Source organism: Equus przewalskii, chromosome 4, assembly GCF_037783145.1.
Source record: "Equus przewalskii isolate Varuska chromosome 4, EquPr2, whole genome shotgun sequence".
Classification (NCBI taxonomy): Eukaryota; Metazoa; Chordata; class Mammalia; order Perissodactyla; family Equidae; genus Equus; species Equus przewalskii.
This window is the reverse complement of record NC_091834.1, coordinates 41462888-41489277: the sequence shown is the minus strand read 5'-3', so window position 1 is coordinate 41489277 and position 26390 is coordinate 41462888. Positions and strand designations below refer to the sequence as shown.

The window sequence follows — 26390 nt, the reverse complement described above, 5'->3', positions numbered from 1 at the left end:
CTGTACCTTTAACATAGGAGGAAAGGTCAAGTCACTTGGCCCAGATACTGGAGCTAGGATTATAATTTAAATTTCAAAGCCCATACTTTTAATATTTGCAGTCAAATGAGTGACTGAAATTAAATCCAGCCATGCAATTAAATGCATAACTATATTGATTCTAACTTTAATACAGTACTTACCATGTGTAGCATTAACAACAGAAAGCTACTTTTTAAATACACCATTTTAAATAATAATAACGATTCTGGAAAGCATATTAAACTGAAAAATAGAGCCTTAAAAAATGTTACTTCTAAGATTAAGTATCAAATTTTCCATCAAAGTAAGTACAAATACTACTTTATTGGATTATTTGTAGATGAGTAATAGATAATCTCTAGATTAGACATGTTGACTTCAACTCAGATTTATTCAACTTTTGAAAAGTAATAAAAACACTTTTATTAAACACTTCTATTGAATGTGTTTAGGTAAAATATCTTGAGTTTAGAAACCCAAACATCAGCGACCTAGTAACAAAAACAGAAAAATAATTTCAATCTATTTTCACGGTCCACATATAGTGAAATGTAAAACAAACATAACAGACATCATATATGAATATTTGGGCTTCACAGAAAATATTAGGAGATTGACACATAGGCATAAACAAATAATCTTAAAAATTTCACCCTATATGATTACAAACAAGATTATTTAAATAATAGACTTTATGTTTGTCTTATTATATTTTGTCTTATTATATTTCCAAAAATCATAAATATTTTAGATATAACCCTATTCTAAATATAAATTCAGTAATTTTATCTTACTTTAGCTCTGGAGAAATGAAAATGTATATGATAGTCTGACATTACTTAAAGCTGACTTTTCATATTTAGGACATAGTAAATTTGAAAGGAACACTTCAAGGTAAAGGTAATGTTTTAGTAAAATGAAATCAGGAAGATTTACTTAAAAGAAGACTGGAAAAAGTCCCCTTAATAAAATCTTTGTAAAAAATTACTAACCATTCTCAATTCTTTCATTTCAAAAGCAGACTGTCACCTAGATGAGGGTTTAGAGCCAATATGTAATACAGTAGATATGCAATGTTTTCCTAAAAAAGGGTCTTCTGTATCAGATCTCAAAGTAAAAAGAAACTTAACTTACTTTTGTTCAATATTTAGGTCACACCTCAAACTAATCTAATAGACCTTAATTTCATCAGGTAAAAGTGCTAACATGAAAGCTCCTAAAATTCTTTAGTTTAAGATATTTCTTTCTCCAAAATCTATAAAACAATTGTTTTAGGCTTCTTTTTATTTTATCTATGAATACAACTTCAACTATGAAATTCAGGTCAGTCCTCTGAATATGTCAGATGATAGAGAAGCATGCTACAAATCCTTGGTATTTCTCTTCCAACTATCCAGGTGTGAAAAAGGAAAAAATAAAATTTTAAAATGAAGTCACTAAATTGGCCTGAGTATACTTACTTTTAGAAACTGACATTTAAAGTAAAATTGTCTCCAAAGTGACCCTTTTTTCCCCAGCATCTCCCAGTTTACCTTAGGAAAAAAAAAGGTATTCCAAAACAGGACAGAATTTGACAGCAAGACATACTGACACAGATTATGCTGAATGGTGATCACATATAATCTTGCATAGACTTTGTGTTCAGTAAAATGCTCTGAGATGATGAGCATAAGATGATGAATTCACAGGGAGAGAAATCTTTGAAGACAAATCAGGACATTGGAAAGCAAAAGACTGGAACTGAAAATTTTATAGCATGTTTCCCTGAAATGGTACATATTTTTTGCTTCAGGAGAGAAAAAGTGTAAGATACATTCTCAATTTTGGCTTTTCTTAGGAAGACAATAATGGTCTGTGCCAAAAGATTTCTTATCTTAAAATGAAAGTGTACGAGAGAAAGACTTCTTAAGAAATATATATTAACCATACCTTGATAAAAGTTATTTTCCAGTGTGGGGTATGGGCTATCCAATTCTAAAAGTAAAAATCTACAATTTCATCTGAAAGGAATCTAAGCATGAGTGAGCTTAAACTGTCATCTGAATCACTGAATTGGTCATTTTATTCTATTTTCAAGTGTACAGATTTTACTGAAAGATATCCAATTTCAGCCTGGAAGACACAGGTTAAAAGTTTGTTCTTGATTATTCCAGAAACTCTGCTTGCACAGTGTTCATAATTTCAACAAAACCCTCTAGTTCTTACAAAATGAACTTTTTCAACCTACTGAACAGAATTCATGTCCACACTCTGATGTTCATTTCAGCAGCATTTGTCTCTGTTGAAGCACACTGAAATCACTCAAACATCAAATTGCTGATTTTATAGAATGATTTATTTTCCCACTACAGGAAAGTCATGAGTGACTTGTTCTGAGGTATGTTTTCGAGCTATGAAGGACATCTATTAGAAAGCTCCACACTTGAAGGTTTCTCTTTCGGTGACAACATTTTATGGCTGGACAGTCTCTGCAGGTACCAGATTCCCTGTTGTATCCAACTGCATACATTTACACGTGCATGCAGAAACAGGGCACTCTGCATGGTCCCTAAAAAAATAGGTCAAGTAACAGTTAAACATCTAGATTATACATATACATACATTTATTTATCTATATACTTATCAATACCTATAATGCAATTTTTCAAAATGGCATTTGGAAAAATACAGGAATTAAAACCCAAAGATAAAAAGTACTAAGAGCATTAAATTAGAAATGATTGCAAAGCTGAATTGGAGAGAAAGTTACTGAAAAAAATGAATGAATAGCTTTATGTTCTAAATATATAATGTGATATCTCATTTACAGTTACAAAGGTGACAGGGATGTGCTCAGATTTTAAATTAAAGCCAATGTGACAAACTGGGTGTAAAATTATAGTAATGAGGACAGGGCCACTGGCACTCTTCAAAGTAAAAGTTAAATATGTCTTGAGAGTCTCCATTGCATGAGGTGTTCACTTACTACCTAAGTAGCTTACTTAGAAGATAGCTGATGTAACAGTTTGATATGTACTCTATCATTTAATTCAATCATATATTATACATGATAGGACATTCAGTCAGCTGTAAAAAACAAACATATGCTTTCCTCAAATAAATAAAATACAGTTAAAGAATGCTATCATTTAACCCATACATAATATTTAAACTATTTCTTATAAATTAATTTTATAGTTTAAGATTACATAGGATATCTAACGACAGAAATGTTGACACCACTTTTGTTAACTCAAGTGACAGTAAAAAAGAAATTCATCCTTTGGCTGTATAAACCCGAACTATTTAAAAGGCTGTTTTATCTCCTCTAACTCCAAGCCTGTTAAAGAAGGAATGTGCTGATTACCTGAACCAACTAAGCATATGTCCAGCATGCCCACCGTGCCTGCAATTGTGACACCACGTAAACCAGTTGTTAAACTGAGCTAATTTTTTGTCCTTGCTCAAGTCTACTTTTTCATCTGATTTGGATCCTCCTATGGGTTGAAAAAAATTGTCTTCGTTAACAATATCACAATATTTTATTCACAGTTTCTTAAATGGTCTTTCTAAAACTATGTCCAAATACAGATCACATATCATATTGAAATAGCAATTTTAATGCTAGGATCCAGTTTCGATTAAAACAATACCATATAAAAGGAGTTTATTTAACACTTTTAATCGCCAATAAAAATAGAAAAATATAAATTATTGCACTTACTAAGAAGGAATCTGAATTAACAACTTTAGAAAAACAATCAGTAGTTTAAAATCCTCCCACAAAGAAAATACCAAGCCCAGTTTACAGAGGAGTTCTACCAAACATTGAAGGAGCAAGTAATTTCCATCTATACAAACTCTTCCAAAGACTAGGGAAGAAAAAAGGGAAATTCCCCAATGCACTCATGACACTGGTGTAATTCTGCTAACAAACCACACAAAGATAATATGAGAAAGGAAGATTACAGGCCAATCTCCCTCCTGAATAGACATAAAAATCTTAAGTAAAACATTAGCAAACAGTATGATTTAGCAATTCTAGCTCTAGGTAAATACACTAGAGAAATTTTTACACGTTCTAAAAGGAGACACATACAGGAATGTTCATAGCAGCACTGCTTATAATAGTAAAAATCTGGAAATAACCAAAGTGTCCACCAATAGTAGAGTGGGAGAACTGTTATAGTAATGAATGAAATATTCAACAATGAAAAATAAACTACAGCTACATTCATCAGCAGAACTGAAACTACAAAAATAAGCCAAACTTCAATGTTGAGCAAAAAAGGCAAGTAAAGGATGTATTCTGTATGATTGATTTATATAGAATTTAAAACACATACAAAACTAATGTGATAAAATTATATAGACAAGCAAGAGACTGAAAGAGGTGGCACTCAGCATGGAGAAATGATCAAAGGCAAGGGCACTGGTATAGACAATGTTATCTTAAGAATGGTAGGGAACTCATTGATGTTTATCACAGAACATGATATATGCATTCCTATCTGTGTTATAGTTCACAAAAAAACTGAAGAAAAATGTTATCACACATGCACGTCTATACATATATATCTTCACATACACATTTACCTAACTTTTAGTGCTCAAAAAATGCTCATTTTAAACTATCAATCTAAATGACAGAGAATTCAAAATAGTTGTCATAAAGAAACTCAATGAATTACGAGAAAACTCAGAAAGATAGTTCAATGAACTCAGGAATAAAATTAATGAGCAGAAGGAATACTTCACCAGAGAGACTAAAGCCCTTAAAAAAAACCATACCAAAATTCTGGATATGAAGAACATAATTAATGAGATAAAAAATAATCTAGAAACCATAAAAAATAGAGCTGACCTTATGGAGGAGAGAATAAGTCACCTAGAAGATAGAAACCTAGAAATGCTTCAAGTGCAGAAGGAGAGAGAACTATGATTTTTAAAAAAATGAAGAAATTCTTCAAGAAATATTCAACTCAGTTAGCAAAAGCAATACAATGATAAAAGATATTTCTGGAGGGAGAAGAGAAGGAGTAAGGAACAGAGAGCTTGATCAAAGAAATAATAGCTGAGAAATTCCCAAACCTGGGAAAGGAACCAGACTTACAACATGAAGCCAACAGAACTCCTAATTATATCAATGCAAAAACACCTTCTTTAAGGCATATATTAAAACTGGCAAAAGTCAATGACAAAGAAAAATATTAATAGCAGCAAGGCAGAAGAAAATATCCTACAAAGGAACCCTTATTAGTCTTTCAGTGGATTTCTCACCAGAAATCTTATGGGCTAGCAGAGAATGGAATAATATATTCAAAATACTGAAAGGCAAAAACTTTCAGCCAAGAATACTCTAGCCAGCAAAACTACCCTTCAGATATGACGGAGAAATAAAAGCCTTCCCAGATGAAGAAAAGCTGAGGGAGTTCATTGTCACTACACTTGCCTTACAGGAAATGATAAAGGAAGCTCTCCTACCTGAAACAAAAAGGCAAAGGTTTACAAAACTTTGAGAAAGGAGATAGTAGGCAAAACCAGAAAACTGCAGCTCTCTATCAGAAAAGGTTAGCAAACAATTATAACATAATGGTAAAGGGAGGAAAGCATGAAAAATACCTATAAACACTTCAATTTAGTCATAAGCTCACAACACAAAAAAGAATTTGTGACAACAATAACTCAGAAGGGGGAGAGGATAGGGATAGAACTTGCTTAGGCTAATGGAGATAGAAGGCTATGAAAAAATGGACTATCTCATGTATGAGATTTTTTTATATAAATCTCATGGTAACCACTAAACAAAAATAATTAGAGCAGAGCCACAAATCATAAATGAAGAGAACACCAGCACAGAAAACCACAAAACTGAAATGGCAATCAGCAATACGAGGGAAAAGAAACAATGGAAATACAGAACACCCAGAAAATGAACAATAAAATGGTAGCATTAAGCCTTCATACATCAAAAATCATTCTAAATGTAAATGGACTGAATTCTCCAATCAAAAGACACACAATGGTTGGATGGATTAAAAAACAAGACCCAACAATATGCTGCCTCCAGGAAACACATCTCAGCTCTAAAGACAAACACAGGTTCAGAGCGAAGAGATGGAAGACGATACGCCATGCTAATGGCAAACAAAAGAAAGTAGGTGTTGCCATACTTACATCAGACAAAGCAGACTTCGAGATACAAAAGACAATGAGAGACAAAGAGGGGCAGTATATAACAATAAAAGGGATAGTCCACCAAAAGAAAATAACTCTTATGAATACATATGCACCTAACACAGGAGCACCAAAGTATATAAAGCACTATTAACAGACCTAAAGGTAGAAATTGACAGCAACACAGTAATAGGAGGGGACCTCAACACTTCACTTACTTCAATAGATAGATCATCCAGACATAAAGTCAACAAGGAAACAGTCTTAAATGAAACACTAGACAAGATAGATTTAATATATTTATATAGAACATTCCATCCCAAAACAGCAGAACACACATTCTTCTCGAGTGCACATGGAACATTCTCAAAGGTAGACCATATGTTAGGAAACAAGGGAAGCCTCAATAAATTTAAGATGACTGAAATCATATCAAGTATCTTTTCCAACCACAATGCTATGAAACTTGAAATCAACTACTAAGAAAAAGCTGGAAAAGTCACAAATAGGTGGAGACTAAACAATATGTTACTGAACCACGATTGGATTGAGGAAGAAATCAAAGGAGAAATAAAAAAATACCTAGAGACAAATGAAAATGAAAACACAACATACCAAATCTTATGGGATGTAGAAAAGTGATACTAATAGGGAAATTTATAGCAAAACAGGCCTACCTCAACAAACAAGAAAATCTCAGATAAGTAATGTTAAACTACACTTAACAGAACTAGAAAAAGAACAAACAAAGCCCAAAGTCAGCAGGAGGGAAATAATAAAAAGTACAGTAGAAATAAATGAAACAGAAACTAAAAAAACAATAGAAAGGATCAATGAAACTAAGAGCTGCTTCTTTGAGATTAACAAAATTGACAAACCCTTAGCCAAACTCACCTAAGGAAAAAAGAGAGAAGGTTCACATAACTAAAATTAGAAATGAAAGAGAAGGAATTACAACAGATGGCATAGAAATACAAAGGAGTATAAGAGAAAACTATGAAAAACTATATGCCCACAAATTAGATAACCTAGAAGAAAGGGATAAATTCTTAGACTCATCCAACCTCCCAAAACTGAATTAAGAAGAAATAGAGAATCTGACCAATAGACCAAGCACAAGTAAGGAGATTAAAATAGTAATCAATAACTTCATAAAAAACAAATTTCAGGACCAGGTCACATCTCTGGAGAATTCTACCAAACATTCAAAGATTTTATGCCTATCCTTCTCAAACTATTCCAAAAAATTGAAGAAGATGGAATGCTTCCTAACTCCTGATATCAAAATGAGAGAAGGACAATACAAAGAGGGAAAATTATAGGCCAATATGGCTGATGAACATAGATGCAAAAATCCTCAACAAAATTCTGGCAAACAGAATACAGAAATACATTAAAAGGATCATACACCACAATCAAGTGGAATTTACAGCAGGGACACAGGGATGGTTCAACATCTGCAAATCAATCAAGGTGATACACCACATTAACAAAATGAGGAATAAAAATCCCATAATCATCTCAATAGGTGCAGAGAAAGCATCTGACAAGATCCAACACCCATTTATGAGAAAAACTCTCAATAAAATGGGTATAGAAGGAAAGTAGCTCACCAGAAAATAAAAGCCATAGGTGAGAAACCCATGGCCAACAGCACACAATGGTGAAAAACTGAAAGCCATCCCTCTGAGAACAGGAACAAGACAAGGGTGCCTACACTCACCACTCCTACACAGTACTGGAGGTTTTTGCCAGAGCAATTAGGCAAGAAAAAGAAATAAAAGGTATCCAAATTGGAAAGGAAGAAGTAAAACTCTATTTGCAGATGACACGATTCTTTGTATAGAAAACTCTAACAAATCCACCAGAAAACTATTAGAAATAATAACCAACTACAGCAAACTTGCAGGGTACATAATCAACTTACAAAACTCAGTTGCCTTTCTATCTACTAACAATAAACTACCAGAAAGAGAAGTAAAGAACACAAGCCCATTTATTATCACAACAGAAAGAATAAAATACCTAGGAATAAACTTAACCAAGGAGGTGAAAGACCTATACAATGAAAACAAGAAGACATTATTGAAAGAAATTGAAGAAGACATAAAGAAATGGAGAGATATGCCGTGCTCATAGATTGGAAGAACACAGTTAAAATGTCCATATTACCTGAAGCAATCTACAGATTCAATACAGTCTCAACCAGAATACCAATGACATTCTTCATAGAATAGAGCAAAGAATCCTAAAATTTATATGAAACAACAAAAGACCCCAAATAGCCAAAGCAATCCTGAGAAAAAAGAACAAAGCTGGAGGCATCACAATCCCTAACTTCAAACTATGCTATAAAGCTATAGTAATCAAAACAGCATGGTACTTGCAGAAAAACAGGCACACAGATCAATGGAACAGAACTGAAAGCCCAGAAATAAAACCACATATCTATGGATAGCTAATCTTTGACAAAGGAGCCAAGAAAATACAATGAAGAAAGGAAAGTGTCTTCAAAAAATGGTATTGGGAAAACTTGACAGCCACATGCAAAAGAATGAAAGTAGACCATTATCTTTCGCCATACACAAAAATTAACTCAAAATGGATTAAAGACTTGAGTGTAAGACCTGAAGCCATAAAATTCCTAGAAGAAAATACAGGCAGTACCCTCTTTGACATTGATCTCACCAGCATCTTTTCAAATACCATGTATACTCGGGCAAGGGAAACAAAAGAAAAAATAAACAAAGGGGACTAATCAGACTAAAAACCTTCTGCAAGGCAAAGGAAACCAAAAACAAAATCAAAAGACAACCCACAAACTGGGAGAAAATATTTGCAAATCACATATTTGACAAGGGGTAAGTTTTCAAAATATATAAAGAACCCATACAACTCAACAACAAAAAAACCAAATAACTCGATCAAAAAATGGGCAGAGGATATGAACACACATTTTTCCGAAGAAGATACACAGATGGCCAATAGGCACATGAAAAGATGTTCAAGATCACTAACTATTAGAGAAATACAAATCAAAACTACAATGAGTTATCGCCTTATACTTGTTAGAATGGCTAGAATTACCAAGACAAAAAAATAACAAATATTGAGAGGATGTGGAGAAAAGGGAATCCTCATACACTGCTGGTGGGAATGAAAACTGGTACAGCCACTATGGAAAACAGTATGAAGATTCCTCAAAACATTAAAAATAGAAATACCATATGATCCAGCTATGCCACTAATGGGTATTTCTCCAAAGAACTTGAAATCAACAATTCAAAGAGACTTATGCATCTCTATGTTCACTGTGGCATTATTCACAATAGCCAAGACATGGAAGGAACTCAAGTGCCCACTGACTGATGAGTGGATAAAGAAGGTGTGGTATATATACACAATGGAATACTACTCAGCCATAAAAAAGACAAAATTGTCCCATTTGCAACAACATGGATGGATCTTGTGGTATTACGTTAAGCAAACTAAGCCAGACTCAGAAAGACAAACACCGCATGATTTCACTCATATGTGGAAGATAAATAAACATATGGATAAAGAGAACAGATTAGTGGTTACCAGAAGGGAAAGGGGTTGGGGAGTGGGCAAAAGGGGTAAACGGGCACATACCTATGGTGAGAGATAAAAACTAGACTATTGGTGGTGAGCACAATGCACTCTATACATAAACTGATATATAATAATGTACACCTGAAATTATCAATGTTATAAGCCAATATAACCTCGATAAAATAATTTTAAAAAATTAAGCCTCCACAGTAGAGAGCTTGAAAAGTTTTATGATTTAATTTTCTTCAAATTCTAGAAAATTGTTTTTATCTTTTCTTATCTATTTCAAAAATAGAAAAGGTTGGAAAGCTAATATTTAGCAAAAATGAACAGCATTCAGGCCATTAAAGTTTCCCAAAGCTTATGGTCTAAAAGGTGTATTAAATTTATTTCTGTGTATCTCAGTTCACACAAAATTTATTTACGCTATATTTTGCCTCCTTGTTCTTTCATTTGTAGATTTTTACTCACAATTGTTATTTTCTATTTTTTAGTATCAGGGCTATAAAAACAAGTGATCAACATACAACTTATAAAATGAAAATCCTTGATTAAAATCTAAATCAAAATTAACATGTGCATTTGAAAACATTACATATTGCCTGTCAAAAAAAAAAGGTATCAAAACTGAAAAATACTCAGCCAACGATACCAGCAAATCTCTTTCAGAGATGTCAATCTAACAATAAGATAGACTATTTACATGAACCAGCTGCAGAAGAGAACTGCAAAATTTCACAACTAGAAAGGATTTCCCACTCCAACACTTTATATGAAAGAGGGCTAAAATACCTCTCAGGGTCACCAACTGAAAATCACAAAGCTAGAACTAAAACAGGCATTCTGACACTATATCCAGTTCTTTATTCATTGTTCAATTACACTAGTATGCAAAATAGTCAAATATTTTTAATTAAAATTTAGCATCATTTTCAAGTTATATAAATAGCTGGAATTTTTCTAGCCGTTGGGTATATTATATTCAACTACCTACTGTTCTCAAAATTTTTTCTATATGTTTACTATAAACAGTAAATAATAATCCTAATATTTCTAACCATTAAAAAATACTTGTTTATACACATACGTCTAACCATTAAAAATGCATACTTACATGTACACATTTATATATATATACAAAAATATACATATTTATGTATATGTATATAAATATATATATTTAGTAGGTAACTAACAAATATAGAAGCAGCAGCACCAAAACCTAGAAGGAAGGGGATCTGACTTATAGGTTAATAATTTCTCTATGTATTTCACAGGATGTTTTTGAAGATTAAATAAGAAAACATGTGAAAGTGCTTTGAGACTATCAAAAGCTCTTTATGCAAACAAGGTATTGGTTAATAGACGAGGGCACAACGACTTTCAAACATAAAATGTGAGGGAAGTCTTCTCAGAAAAAGTGCTAAGAAAATGGTATAAGATTACTTAATATTCAAGCGCTTCTCACAAACTTTAAATTGGCCAGCATTTGTGAGATGACCTGAGATATCAGGGATATAGATTTTACTTTCAATGAAGAGATTTTATAAATTATAGGGAACATAAAAATCTTCAAGCCAGCAAAGTGGCTCACTCTGAGAAATAATATAAACTCAATCTAGTATGTCTTTTATTTACAACATTAAATCAATTATGGAAGAATAATTCCAACTCAGAAAAGTATACTGTAGAATTATGTCATACCAGGACAGCTAGAGACAGGCGTTCCCATATTAATGAGGCAAAGTGCACATCGAGGAAGGGGTTTTCGACAGCCAGGGCAACTTGTGACTTTCGATTTTGTTGGCGAGCCACTGACACCATACTGACTGAAACCTCTCCCCTGATGAGGGACAGTGGAGCAGCTATAGGAGATAGACTTGCCACAGAAATTGCAACTCACAAACACCTACAAAATAAATGAAAGGAGGAATAAAGAGAATGTAACATTTATAAATAAAATTTAAAAATTCAAAGTTTGATCCTAAAAAATTACTTTTGAATAATTTTTTAAACTTTATTTTATATTATAAAATAATTTGTTATCTGCTAAGTTTGACTAGCTCTCAATTAAGATTTGCACTTAGCAGTTACGTTACTTGAGTACTTCTGTTACCTTTGTTTAGTTATATTCTTCCTAATACCACTGATGTCCGTGAAAAAACTTGGAAACATTAGATCCCAACATTTTACAAATAAGAAGGACTTTACAGTTCACACTGGGACATTACCAAATATCCCTCTATGACTTCTATGATTCCAAAGTTCAATGATATAATCTCCTGAACAAAATTTTCTTCTAAAGAAAACACTCATTTCCTAAGATAAAAAGGAGTTAAGAATCTGGTAGTGGTAATTAATTAAAACTTTAGAAGAATAGCAATAGAACTGTTCATTTTGCTTTTACATCAAACTCCTAGGCTCTTAAATGCTTATCATATAGATTAGTAACAAATTTTATCATGGAATGTTATTTTACTAATAGTTGGGTTGTATAATATAATGTAAGCACTTATTTCTCAACTTTCTAAAATAAGGAAATAGCACCATCCAGTGCTCGCATTGAGGATATACCTGATATTTAATGTCTTAGATATGGTGTTCTTGCGTCATGTGCTTTATGAGATAATTGATCTGTTTCTTAAACTAATGCTAAAATTTAAAAAATTCCATGTGTAATTAGACATAGATATATACTGTTAGAGAAAAACACAAATCCTACCTTATTACATATAAATAGTACCGAAAAACTTATATATATAAGAAGAATTTATAAGATCATATAGCAGTTTAGATTCTGAAAGGGTTTGGAATACCCTAGAAAACCTCAGACAGTCCTAGGATTGGTTTAGGTTTACCTAAGATCCTCTAGGCCTGTAGTTTGCTCTCTCTCAGACTAAAGCTCAAGTCACTGAGATGATTATTAGGAAGTGGCAGGACCAAAAAAACAGGAAGATCAAGGACAAAGTACAGTCTGGAATAGATAAAGACTTCAATGGGAACTCAATATAAGGAAAAGAATGAGCTAATGATTTATTAAATTGAACTCCAAATTTTTCCTATGTAACATGCTGTAAACACTTCTATTTTGGCTGGACTATTGGGAACATGTTACAATTTGATTCTCTCCCAAACAACGTACTTACCTGTGCTAAAGGCTTGGAACTGGGATCCAATTTACTCCTGTGGATATCAAATTCAGCTCGTTTGTGCCAAAATCTCCAGGCATCTAATAAATTTCTATAATTCTCAATCCAGTACTGAACTCTTTCATCTTTAAGAACATCTAAAGGAGAACCCTAAAAAGAAACATGAATTATTTCAGTTGTTTAAAAATTTCCTGGTTGGGGCCGGCCCAGTGGCGCAGTGGTTAAGTTCACATGTTCCCACTTCAGCGGCCCAGGGTTCACCATTTCGGATCCTGGGTGTGGATATGGCACGGCTTGACAAGCCACGCTGTGGTAGGTGTCCCACATATAAAGTAGAGGAAGATGGGCACAGATGTTAGCTCAGGGCCAGTCTTCCTCAGCAAAAAGAGGAGGGTTGGCAGATGTTAGCTCAGGGCTAATCTTCCTCCAAAAAAAAAAATAAATAAAAATAAAAATAACATTTCCTGGCTAAGCCAGAGGATTCTAGGGAACACTTGACTATGAGTCACATGGAAACAGGCCTCTTTTTTCCCAAAAGCTGGCTCCTAATGAGGATATAGATAAAATAATTGATGGAAGTTCTATTATTTTACTTTAAGTGGGCCTCTACTAATGACATAAATAAGTACTGTATATATCATTATACCTAGCCAGAGAAGTGTAATTCTCTTTTATTTAAGTTTAAAGACCCCAGAAGCAAATAATTCACCTCCTGGCTGAATACAGTAAAAAGTGATGTGAACACTCTTTGTCCCCAAAATTAAAACCTCTGGGTTCACAAAATCTGTTTACTATCTAATCCAAATACTGCTCAATCACATTTAAAATAATACTGAACCTGGTCCTTCATATCTAGCAATGTACTGTGAATTGAGATACTGTTTTGGTATACCTATTTATCTGAAAGTTAAACTTCTCTATTCTTCCTCCTGCCGTCAATTAAAACATACATTTATCACCTTAAAAATTAACAAAACCAAACCAAAAGTGTTCTTAGTTCTTTTGCCCCTAGGCCATAGTGAAAAGGAACAATTTCTTTTCCTTAAATTTACTTTAGATTTCTTCTCATTAAGAACTTCCATTTCTTGCTGTATTTCCCCCGGCAGCCAGGACATTCCATATTTCACCTATGCCTACTTTGGGCTTTCATAGACTGCTTTTAGCTCCATCCAGGATATCTTCCTTAACTTCACATGATGAAGAAAGCAGAGAAAGTCTTTACCTCCAATGATGCCATGGGCATCAATTTGAAGCCCAGTTTTCCCAGTTCTATTTTGGGGCCAGAGAGAAAGTGAAATGCTAGAGAGAACTTAGTATGCATGTTACTTATGGGAAAAGGGAAGAAACCTGTTAACAGCTAATAAAGACAATCTATCTTTAGACATTCCATCAGAATGGGAGGAGCCTATCTTTCACCTATTAATTAGGTATTAATTTCAATTACCAGAGTTAAATTTAGCTAAAAGAACATGTGAAAAACTTTAAAGACTGGCACCTGAGCTAACAACTGTTGCCAATCTTTTCCTTTTTATTTTTGCTTTTTCTCCCCGAATCTCCCCAGTACATAGTTGTATATTTTAGTTGTGGGTCCTTCTAGTTGTGGCATGTGGGACGCCACCTCAACAGGGCCTGATGAGCAGTGCCATGTCCGCGCCCAGGATCCAAACTGGTGACACCCCAGGCTGCTGGAGCGGAGCATGTGAACTTAACCACTCGGCCATGGGGTTGGCCTCCTGAAAAACTTTTAGTTGAGAATTTCATTTCTTAAAAAAGTAAACATCTACGCCAGTCCTAATTATGACTAACCTGCCAGAACTAAGTACTAAAGCAAAATACAATCTCTGGTTTAAAAAGAAAATTCACAGAAAAATAAGAAATCCTCATAGCCCACTCTTTCCCGTCTAGGGTAGTAAGGATAAACTAAGGAAGAATTTGGTCAATTCATATTTGGTAAGTCTTTTCTAGATCTGCCCTGAGAAAATCTAAAATCAATGTGCAACAAAATCTGCAGAGGAAACAGTTCAGAGATTAAGTCTGACCAAATTAGAAGGGCTTGGGAAATGCTTCAGGCTTTCGACAGATCCACAGTAACAGTATCAAGACCAAAGTGAGTAGCAAGTAACTGAATTCCCAAAAGCATTAACCAACAATCTTCAGAAAACGGTAAAAGAACCCAGGTCTCTACAATGGACTATACACAACATCCAGTATTCAATGAAAAATCAGTAGACATAAAGAAATGGTAAACGTGGTGTGAAGTCAAGGAAAAAGGCAGTCAAAAGACACTAAACCTAAAATAACCTATATGTTTGAGTTAGCAAAGACTTCAATGCAGCTATTAGACATATATTCAAAGATTTAAAGGAAACTAGTTTTTTACATAGTGAACAGATAGGAATCTGAGCTGAAAAAATGTAAACTATACAAAAACTGAGATTCTAGAACCAAAAAGTACAATAACTGAATTAAGAATACCCTGGGGGCTGGCCCGGTGGTGCAGCGGCTAAGTTCGCACGTTCCACTTCAGTGGCCTGGGGTTCACCGGTTTGGATCCCGGGTGCGGATATGGCACTGCTTGGCAAGCCATGCTGTGGTAGGCATCCCACATATAAAGTAGAGGAAGATGGGCACGGATGTTAGCTCAGGGCCAGTCTTCCTCAGCAAAAAGAGGAGGATTGGCAGCAGATGTTAGCTCAGGGCTAATCTTCCTCAAAAAGAAAACAATACCCTGGAAAACTTAACATCAGAGAGAAGGTTACAGAAGCATTGATGAACAAATCAATAGAATTTATCCAATTTAAAGAACAGATTAAGGAAAGATGGAAGGAAAATGAACAGAGCCTCAGACACCTGTGGGACAGTATCAAATGGTTTAACATATGTGTATTGAGTCCTAAAAGAAGAGAATGGGATTGAGGCAGAAAAAAAATTTAAAGAAATAATGCCTAAAAACGTTCCAAATCTGACGAAAAACACTGACTTACAGATCGAAGAAGCTCAGTGAACCACAATCAGGATTTAAAAAAACCCACAACTAGGCATCAAAGTTAAACTGCTGAAAATCAAAAAGAAATTTTGAAAGCAGCCCAAGGAAAATGAAACATTACATAAGGGAAATAAGAATAATAATAGCTGACTTCTCATCAGAAACAATGGAGGTCAGACTATGAAATCACATCTTTTAAAGCGCTGAAAGGAAAACAAGGGCAAAGTAGACATTTTCAGTTAAAATTAAGCGGACAGAAATCGTCACTAGTAAATCTGCACTACAAGAAATGTAAAGAAAAAAATCAAAGGGAAATGATACCAAATGAAATCTGGGTCTATTGCAAGGAATAAACAGTATGAGCAATGGTAAATAAATACATAAATACAAACGCCCATGTTTTCATGCTTCACATAATTTACATAAAAGACAACTGACTGTTCAAAGCACAAATACTAACACTGTAAGCTGGAGTGTATAACATATGTAGGGGTAAAATATACGACAATAGGACAAAGGAGGAGCATGTGGAAATGGAACTACACTGTCGTAACACTTGTGAAACGTGAATTATGAAGCAAAAAGCAGAACATGTCAGATACAAGGTAAGAAAGGGAAAGTGAAGTACGAAGCATGATGTGTCAGGTGTGAAATGTGAAGTATAAGAAGGTAAAATGTGGACTGATGAGTTAACGATGCATATCATCAGACCTAGAGCAACTACTTAAAAAAAAAGATAATCAAAAGGGATATAGCTAAAAAGCCAACAGATGAAATAAAACGAAACAGTGGAATATCCAATTAGCCCAAAAGAAGGCAGGAAAGGAAAAGAGGAACAAAAAGAAGAAGGAAAAACAAAAAGGAAAACAAAGAGCAAGGGGGTAGACTTAATCTTGATCATATATACATATATATAAATGGAGGAAACATTCCAATTAAAAGGCAGCTGATTATCAGAATGGTTTTTTTTAAAAGCAAGATCCATACACCACATCAACAAACTGAGGAATAAAACCACATGATCATCTCAACAGATGCAGAGGAAGCATTTGACAAGATCCAACAGCCATTTATGATAAAAACTCTGAACAAAATGGGCATAGAAGGGAACTACCTCAACACAATAAAGGCCATATATGACAAACCCATAGCCAACATCATACTCAATGGGCAAAAACTGAGCGCCATCCCCCTGGAAACAGGAACGAGACAAGGATGCCCTCTATCACCACTCTTATTTAACATAGTACTGGAGGTCCTGGCCAGAGCAATTAGGCAAGAAAAAGGAATAAAAGGAATCCAAATAGGGAGGGAAGAAGTGAAACTCTCACTGTTTGCAGACAACATGATCTTATATATAGAAAACCCCAAAGAATCCATTGGAAAACTCTGAGAAGTAATCAACAAGTACAGCAAAGTTAAAGTTGCAGGGTATAAAATCAATTTGCATAAATCAGTAGCATTTCTATATTCTAATAATGAGCTAACAGAAAAAGAACTCAAGAACACAATACCATTCACAATCGCAACACAAAGAATAAAATACCTCAGGACAAATTTAACTAAGGAAGTGAAGGACGTATACAATGAAAATTACAAGGCCTTTCTGAGAGAATTGGATCATGACATAAGGAGATGTAAAGACATTCCATGCACATGGATTGGAAGAATAAACATAGTTAAAATGTCCGTTCTACCTAAAGCAATCTACAGATTCAACGCTATCCCAATCAGAATCCCAAGGACATTCTTTACAGAATTAGAACAAAGAATCCTAAAATTCATATGGGGCAACAAAAGACCCCGAATTGCTAAAGCAATCCTGAGAAAAAAGAACAAAACGGGAAGCATCACAATCCCTGACTTCAAAACATACTACAAAGCTACAGTAATCAAAACAGCATGGTACTGGTACAGAAACAGGTGCACAGATCAATGGAACAGAATTGAAAGCCCAGAAATAAAACCACACATCTATGGACAGCTTATCTTCGACAAAGGAGCTGAGGGCATACAACGGAGAAAAGAAAGTCTTTTCAACAAATGGTGCTGGGAAAACTGGAAAGCCATATGTAAAAGAATGAAAATTGACCATTCTTTTTCACCATTCACCAAAATAAACTCAAAATGGATCAAAGACCTAAAGGTGAGACCTGAAACCATAAGGCTTCTAGAAGAAAACGTAGGCAGTACACTCTTTGACATTAGTATTAAAAGGATCTTTTTGGACACCATGTCTTCTCAGAGAAGGGAAACAACAGAAAGAATAAACAAATGGGACTTCATCAGACTAAATAGCTTCTTCAAGGCAAATGAAAACAGGATTGAAACAAAAAAACAACCCACAAATGGGAAAAAATATTTGCAAGTCATATATCTGACAAAGGCTTAATATCCAAAATATATAAAGAACTCTCACAATTCAACAACAAAAAATCAAACAACCCGATCAAAAAATGGGCTGGAGACATGAACAGACATTTCTCCAAAGAAGATACACGGATAGCCAATAGGCACATGAAAAGATGTTCATCATCGCTGATCATCAGGGAAATGCAAATCAAAACTACACTAAGATATCACCTTACACCCATTAGAATGACAAAAATATCTAAAACTAATAGTAACAAATGTTGGAGAGGTTGTGGAGAAAAAGGAGCCCTCACACTGCTGGTGGGAATGCAAACTGGTGCAGCCACTATGGAAAACAGTATGGAGATTTCTCAAAAAATTAAAAATAGATTGAGAGGATCCAAGATGGCAGCGTGAGCAGACTTCTTTGTCTCTCCCCCTTCGAATCTACAACTAACTGGACATTCATCGCTTGACAAAGGATATCTATATAGCATCTCAGGACGTCAGAGAGACCCACACTGCTGTACATCAGAAGGCGGAGGGACTTCCCTCCAGGAGGAGGTGGAAATAGGTGAAAACTCTCCAACCCCGACCCCCGAACAGCCTAGAGCCCGCGGGCGGCTTTCTTCCAGCGGATGCCACCAGAACATCGCCACACGCCAAGGGCAGGAGGGAGCGCACACCAGAGGAGCGACGGTGGAAACAGGTGAACAGAGCCCTACCTAAGCCCCCTGCAATTACACCTGAGCCCAGAGGGAAGCTCCAGAGTTACGCACCGGAGGCCATGGGGAAAACCCCTACCCGCCATTAGCGAGAGGTCCTTCCCAGCATCCACAACGCCTGGGGGCCCCCGGAGAGAATCCCAAGTGGCACGCCAGCCCGCCAGCTGCCGCCGCTGGCTCCTCTGACCAGGCTTTCGCCAGGGAGGGGATCGGGACTACTGAAGATCTCCTGGGAGAGGTCCGGGGCTGGGTGGAGCTCCAGCGGCTGGCAACGCGGCCTAGGGGAGAAACTCTGAAGTTCCGTCCCGGCGGCAGGCAGGGTCTTTGCCTGCCATTATAGGAGAGGCCCCGCCCAGCCTCCACAACACCTGGGGGTTCTCGCAAATGGCACGCTGGCCCGCCAGCTGCCGTGACCGGCTCCACTGACCGGGCTTTTGCCCAGGAGAGGCTCTGGACTACCAGAGATCTCCTGGGAGAGGTCCGGGGCTGGGTGGAGCTCCAGCGGCTGGCTACGCTGCCTGGGGGAGAAACTCTGAAGTCCCGTCCGGGCAGCAGGCAGGGTCTTTGCCTGCCATTACCAGAGAGGCCCCACCCAGCATCCATAACACCGGGAGGGTCCCAAAGAGGAGAATCCCAGGCAGGGCAGCAGCCGACCAGCTGCCACTGAACTCAAGGTATCTGGCTATCACCCAGTCAGGGCAATGGGCTCCCCGAGATCCTAGGGGAGAGGACTGGGGCTGGGTGGAGTTCCAGCGACATGGCTCTGTGGCCCAGGGGGGAAACTCTAGTCTCACAGAAGCCTCAGCGATAGCCTCTGCACAGCACTAGTAGAGAGCACCCATCTGGCAACCACAAGGCTGGAAGACCCTGGGACAAAAGTAGCATAGCCAGGGGAGCTAACCACAGACTGTAGAAAATGCCCATAGCTCTGCTGTGACCCATAGTGGACAAGCGAGATTTTGTGGGTGCTGACAGTGACAGAGCTGCAAATATAAGTGATCCTTCCCCTGGCCGCTGGGAAAGCCCATAAAACCGCTGCAGAACATAAGGAGGGAGCACGTCTAGGTGGTCTGCAACAGTAGGCAGCAGCAGTCTGAAGCCCCCCTGTGACAGGCTCCACAGCTGAAGAGGGAACCCACAGGATCACTGTGACTGCGTGGAGGGGCCCAGGCACAGTTAGCAACAGCTGATAGGGTTCCTGGTTGGAGCAGTATAAACAGCTGTCCCCCCACCACACCAGTAGAAACAAGGGGAAGCAGTAACTAAACTCTATCTCTATGTGGAGGCACAAATCTACACCATCAAGCAATATGAAAAAATATATTAAATCTCCAGAACAGAAGGAAAACGACAAACACACAGAAAATAATCCCAAAGACAATGAAATATACAACCTAAATGATGATGACTTCAAAACAGCCATCATTAAAAAACTCAATGAGTTAAAAGAGAATTCAGATAGACAACTCAACGAGTTCAGGAGCTATGTCACAAAAGAGTTCGATTTACTATAAAGAAGAACCAAACAGAAATACTGGAAATGAAGAACACAATAGAGGAGATTAAGAAAAATCTAGACGCACTGAACAGTAGGGCTGATAATATGGAGGAAAGAATTAGCAATTTGGAAGATAGGAATATAGAAATGCTGCAGGCAGAGGAGGAGAGATAGCTAAGACTAAAAAGAAATGAAGAAACTCTCCGAGAATTATCTGACTCAATTAGCAGACGCAACCTAAGGATTATAGGTATACCAGAGGGAGAAGAGAGGGAGAAGGGAGCAGAAAGCCTATTCAAAGAAATAATGGCTGAGAACTTCCCAAACCTGGGGAGGGAGATGGAACTTCATGTGACAGAAGCCAAAAGATCTCCAAACTTTATCAATGCAAGTAGACCAACCCCAAGACATATAGTAGTGAAGCTAGCAAAAGTCAACAACAAGGAGAGAATACTAAGGGCAGCCAGGCAGAAGAAATTAACCTACAGAGGAACCCCCATCAGGCTATCAGCAGATTTCTCAGCAGAAACTTTACAGGCTAGAAGAGAGTGGAATGATATATTCAAAAATCTGAAGGACAAAAACCTGCAGCCAAGAATTCTCTACCGAGCGAAAATATCCTTCATATATGATGGAGCAATAAAAACTTTCCCAGATAAACAAAAATTAAGGGAGTTCATTGCCACCAAACCTCCTCTTCAAGAAATGCTCAGGAAAACCCTCATTCCTGAAAAATCAAAAAAAGGAAAGGGACTACAAAACCAAGAGCAAAGGAGATAAGTAGAAGGACAACAACAGAGAGTAGCAGCTCTTCATCAGAACAGACTAAACCATGGGATCAGAAACAAAGGAAATTGAAGAGAACTGGAAAACAAGACATAAAATGGCAGCGGTAGGCCCCCACATTTCAATAATCACTCTAAATGTAAATGGATTGAACTCTCCAATCAAAAGACACAGAGTGGCAGGATGGATCAAAGAACAAGACCCAACAATATGCTGCCTCCAGGAAACACACCTCAGCCCCGAAGACAAACACAGACTCAGAGTGAAGGGATGGAAGACAATATTCCAAGCTAATAATGAACAAAAGAAAGCAGGTGTCGCTATACTAATATCAGACAAAGTAGACTTCAAAGTAAAACAGGTAAAGAAAGACAAAGAGGAACAGTATATAATGATAAAAGGGACTCTCCACCAAGAAGACATAACACTTATAAATATATATGCACCCAACACAGGAGCACCAAAATTTGTAAAGCAACTCTTAACAGAACTAAAAGAAGACATCAACAACAATACTGTAATAGTAGGGGACCTCAACACCCCATTAACACCAATGGATAGAACATCCAGACAGAAAATCAACAAGGAAATTATAGAATTAAATGAAAAATTAGACCAGATGGACTTAATAGATATATATAGAACACTTCATCCAAAAACAGCAGGCTACACATTCTTCTCAAGTGCGCATGGAACATTCTCAAGAATAGACCATATTTTGGGAAACAAAGCAAGCATCAATAAATATAAGAGAGTTGAAATAATATCAAGCATCTTTTCTGATCACAATGCTATGAAACTAGAAATCAACTACAAGAATAAAGCAGAGAAAGGTGCAAAAATGTGGAGACTAAACAACACGCTACTGAACAAACAATGGATTATTGAAGAAATTAAAGAAGAAATCAAATATTATCTGGAGACAAATGAAAATGAGAACATGTCATACCAAATCATTGGGGATGCAGCAAAAGCAGTCCTAAGAGGGAAATTCATCGCAGTACAGGCTCACCTCACAAAACAAGAAAAAGCTCACATAAGCAACCTCAAATGACACCTAACAGAATTAGAAAAAGAAGAACAAACAAAGCCCAGAGTCATTATAAGGAGGGAAATAATAAAAATAAGAGCAGAAATAAACGATATTGAAACTAAAAAGACAGTAGAAAGGATCAATGAAACAAAGAGTTGGTTCTTCGAAAAAATTAACAAAATCGACAAACCCTTAGCCAGACTCACCAAGAAAAGAAGAGAGAAATCTCAAATAAATAAAATTAGGAATGAGAGAGGAGAAATCACAACAGATACTAAAGAAATACAAGGGATCATAAGAGAATACTATGAAAAACTGTATGCCAACAAACTGAACAACCTAGAAGAAATGGACAAATTCCTGGACTCTTACAACCTCCCCAAACTGAACCAGGAAGAAATGGAGAATCTGAATAGGCCAATCACAAGTAAAGAAATAGAAACAGTAATCAAAAAGCTCCCCAAAAGTAAGAGTCCAGGACCAGATGGCTTCTCTGGAGAATTCTACAAAACATTCAAAGAAGATTTAATACCTATCCTTCTCAAACTATTCCAGAAAATTGAGGAAGATGGAGTACTCCCTAACACATTCTATGAAGCCAACATCACTCTGATCCCCAAACCTGACAAGGACAACACAAAGAAGGAGAACTACAGGCCGATATCACTGATGAACATAGATGCAAAAATCCTCAACAAAATTCTGGCAAACCGAATACAGGAATACATCAAAAAGATTATACACCATGATCAAGTGGGATTTATACCAGGGACACAGGGATGGTTCAACATCCGCAAATCAATCAACGTGATACACTACATTAACAAAATGAGAAACAAAAACCACATGATCATCTCAATAGTTGCAGAGAAAGCATTTGACAAGATCCAACACCAATTATGATAAAAACCCTCAATAAAATGGGTATAGACGGAAAGTACCTCAACATAATAAAGGCCATATATGACAAACCCACAGCCAACATCATACTCAATGGACAAAAACTGAAAGCCATCCCTCTGAGGACAGGAACAAGACAACGGTGCCTACTTTCACCAATCCTATTCAACATAGTACTGGAGGTGTTAGCCAGAGCAATTAGGCAGGAAAAATAAATAAAAGGAATCCAAATAGGCAATGAAGAAGTAAAATTCTTGCTGTTTGCAGACGACATGATCTTATATATAGAAAACCCCAAAGAATCCATAGGAAAACTATTAGAAATAATCAACAGCTACAGCAAAGTTGCAGGGTATAAAATCAACATACATAAATCAGTAGCATTTCTATACACAAACAATGAACCAACAGAAAAAGAACTCAAGAACTCAATCCCATTCACAATCGCAACAAAAAGAATAAAATACCTAGGGATAAATTTAACCAAGGAAGTGAAAGATTTATACAATGAAAACTACAAGACTTTCTTGAAAGAAATTGACGACGACATAAAGAGATGGAAAGACATTCCATGCACATGGATTGGAAGAATAAACATAGTTAAAATGTCCTTTCTACCTAAAGCAATCTACAGATTCAACGCTATCCCAATCAGAATCCCAAGGACATTCTTTACAGAAATTGAACAAAGAATCCTAAAATTCATATGGGGCAGCAAAAGACCGCGAATTGCTAAAACAATCCTGAGTAAGAAAAACAAAGCCGGAGGCATCACAATCCCCGATTTCAAAACATACTACAAAGCTACAGTGATCAAAACAGCATGGTACTGGTACAAAAACAGGTCCACAGATCAATGGAACAGAATTGAAAGCCCAGAGATAAAACCACACATCTATGGATAGCTAATCTTCAACAAAGGAGCTGAGGGCCTACAATGGAGAAAAGAAAGTCTTTTCAACAAATGGTGTTGGGAAAACTTGACAGCCACATGTAAAAGAATGAAAATCGATCATTCTTTTTCACCATTCACAAAAATAAACTCAAAATGGATCAAAGACCTAAAGGTTAGGCCTGAAACAATAAGTCTTCCAGAAGAGAATATAGGCAGTACACTCCTTGACAGCAGTTTCAAAAGAATCTTTTTGGACACTATAACTCCTCAGATGAGGGAAACAATAGAAAGAATAAACAAATGGGACTTCATCAGACTAAAGAGTTTCTTCAAAGCAAGGGAAAACAGGATTGAAACAAAAAAACACCCCACTAATTGGGAAAAAATATTTACAAGCTACTTATCCGACAAAGGATTAATATCCATAATATACAAAGAACTCACACAGCTTAACAATAAAAAAACAAACAACCCGATCAAAAAATGGGCAGAGGACATGAACAGACATTTCTAAAAAGAAGATATAAGTATGGCCAAGAGACACATGAAAAGTGTTCATCATCGCTAATCATCAGGGAAATGCAAATCAAAACTACACTAAGATATCACCTTACACCTGTTAGATTGGCAAAAATATCCAAAACCAAAAGTGACAAATGTTGGAGAGGATGTGGAGAAAAAGGAACCCTCATACACTGTTGGTGGGAATGCAAACTAGTGCAGCCACTATGGAAAACAGTATGGAGAATTCTCAAAAAGTTAAAAATAGAAATACCCTATGACCCAGCTATCACACTACTGGGTATCTATCCTAAGAACCTGAAATCAGCAATCCCAAGATGTTCATCGCAGCATTATTTACAATACCCAAGACGTGGAACCAACCTAAATGCACAGAAACTGAAGACTGGATAAAGAAGATATGGTATATATACACAATGGAATACTACTCAGCCACAAAAAAGGACCAAATTGTTCCCTTCGCATCAACATGGATGGACCTTGAGGATATTATGTTAAGCGAAATAAGCCAGACAGAGAAAGACGAACTCTGTATGACCCCACTTACAGGTGGAAGTTAACATATAGACATGGAGAACCGATCGGTGGTTACCATATGACTCAGCTATTCCACTACTGGGTATCTATCCAAAGCGCTTGAAGTCAGCATTTCCAAAAGTCCTATGCACCCCAATGTTCACTGAAGCATTATTTACAATAGCCAAGACATGGAAGCAACCTAAGTGCCCATCAACAGATGAATGGATAAAGAAGATGTGGTATATATATACAATGGAATACTACTCAGCTGTAAAACAGAACAAAATCATTCCACTTGCAATAACATGGATGGACCTTGAGGGAATTATGTTAAATGAAATAAGCCAGTTAGAGAAGGATAATCTCTGTATGACTCCACTCATATGAGGAATTTAAAAATGTGGACAAAGAGAACAGATTAGTGGCTACCAGAGGAAAGGTGGGGTGAGGGGTGGGCACAAAGGGTGAAGTGGTGCACATACAACACGACTGACAAACATTAATGTACAACTGAAACTTCACAAGATTGTAACCTATCATTAACTCAATAAAATAAATAAATAAAAAATAAAAGCAAGATCCAATTATATACTGCCCGCATTTTAAATATATTTTATAAATGTTAAGAGGTTACCAATCCATTTGCACTATGTAGCCATATATCTACAGTTTGATTTAATAGACATAATCTCTTCTCAGTAAGAAAAAAATGATACATTATGTTATAGAAGGACATCTTTTCTTCCATGGGCAGTGGCCTGATAACTTAGGGTAAGTTCACATTGTGGTATGTGGGCCAGTATCTATGCTTGTTTTTAAGAAGGTAGGGTGTGGGAGGGTGCATTTTATTATGTTTACCCAGCACACAGCATGCTTTCATAATGTATAAAAGGATGAGGACAGGAAAGAGGACAACATGAAAGGATAAGATTAAGAGGACGACTACAGGAAATTTCAGGGAAATGCCCTAAATTTTCACCATCTTTCCAACAAGAGTAAAACAGAAGGGAACCTTTGCCAGGAATCTGTTTTTAACCACAGGACAGTAAAAACAGAGAGAAAATAGGTGAACCGGATACCCCAAATCATGCCTATTGATAATAAAAAGGGAAAACGAGAGTTAAGAGAGTTGTAGTATAATTTGCCCTCTGTACTTTAAGTGACACCATAGTTCAGATCAGGGAAAAGCAATCTCTTTCATACAAGGTGTATTCTGTCAACAATTGGAGAAACTGAAGAAAGACGTTGCTGCTCCATTTGAGCTTTATATAAATT

General features: G+C 36.4%; 1 protein-coding gene across 15 annotated transcripts in view; it reads right to left on the bottom strand.

Annotated features, from left to right (window-relative positions):
• Positions 1 to 393: 393 nt before the first annotated feature.
• The window catches only part of MIOS (meiosis regulator for oocyte development), a 45947-nt gene continuing 19950 nt past the window's right edge, over positions 394 to 26390 (bottom strand). For all 15 annotated transcript variants that reach the window (XM_070615706.1, XM_070615720.1, XM_070615719.1 and 12 more), the window contains 4 exons: positions 12897 to 13049; positions 11455 to 11659; positions 3368 to 3497; positions 394 to 2569 (listed from right to left, as the gene is read on the bottom strand). In XM_070615706.1, the coding sequence (XP_070471807.1) occupies positions 2473 to 2569; positions 3368 to 3497; positions 11455 to 11659; positions 12897 to 13049 (585 nt within the window). In that variant the 3' untranslated portion in view covers positions 394 to 2472. The remainder of the gene's footprint in view (positions 2570 to 3367; positions 3498 to 11454; positions 11660 to 12896; positions 13050 to 26390) is intronic.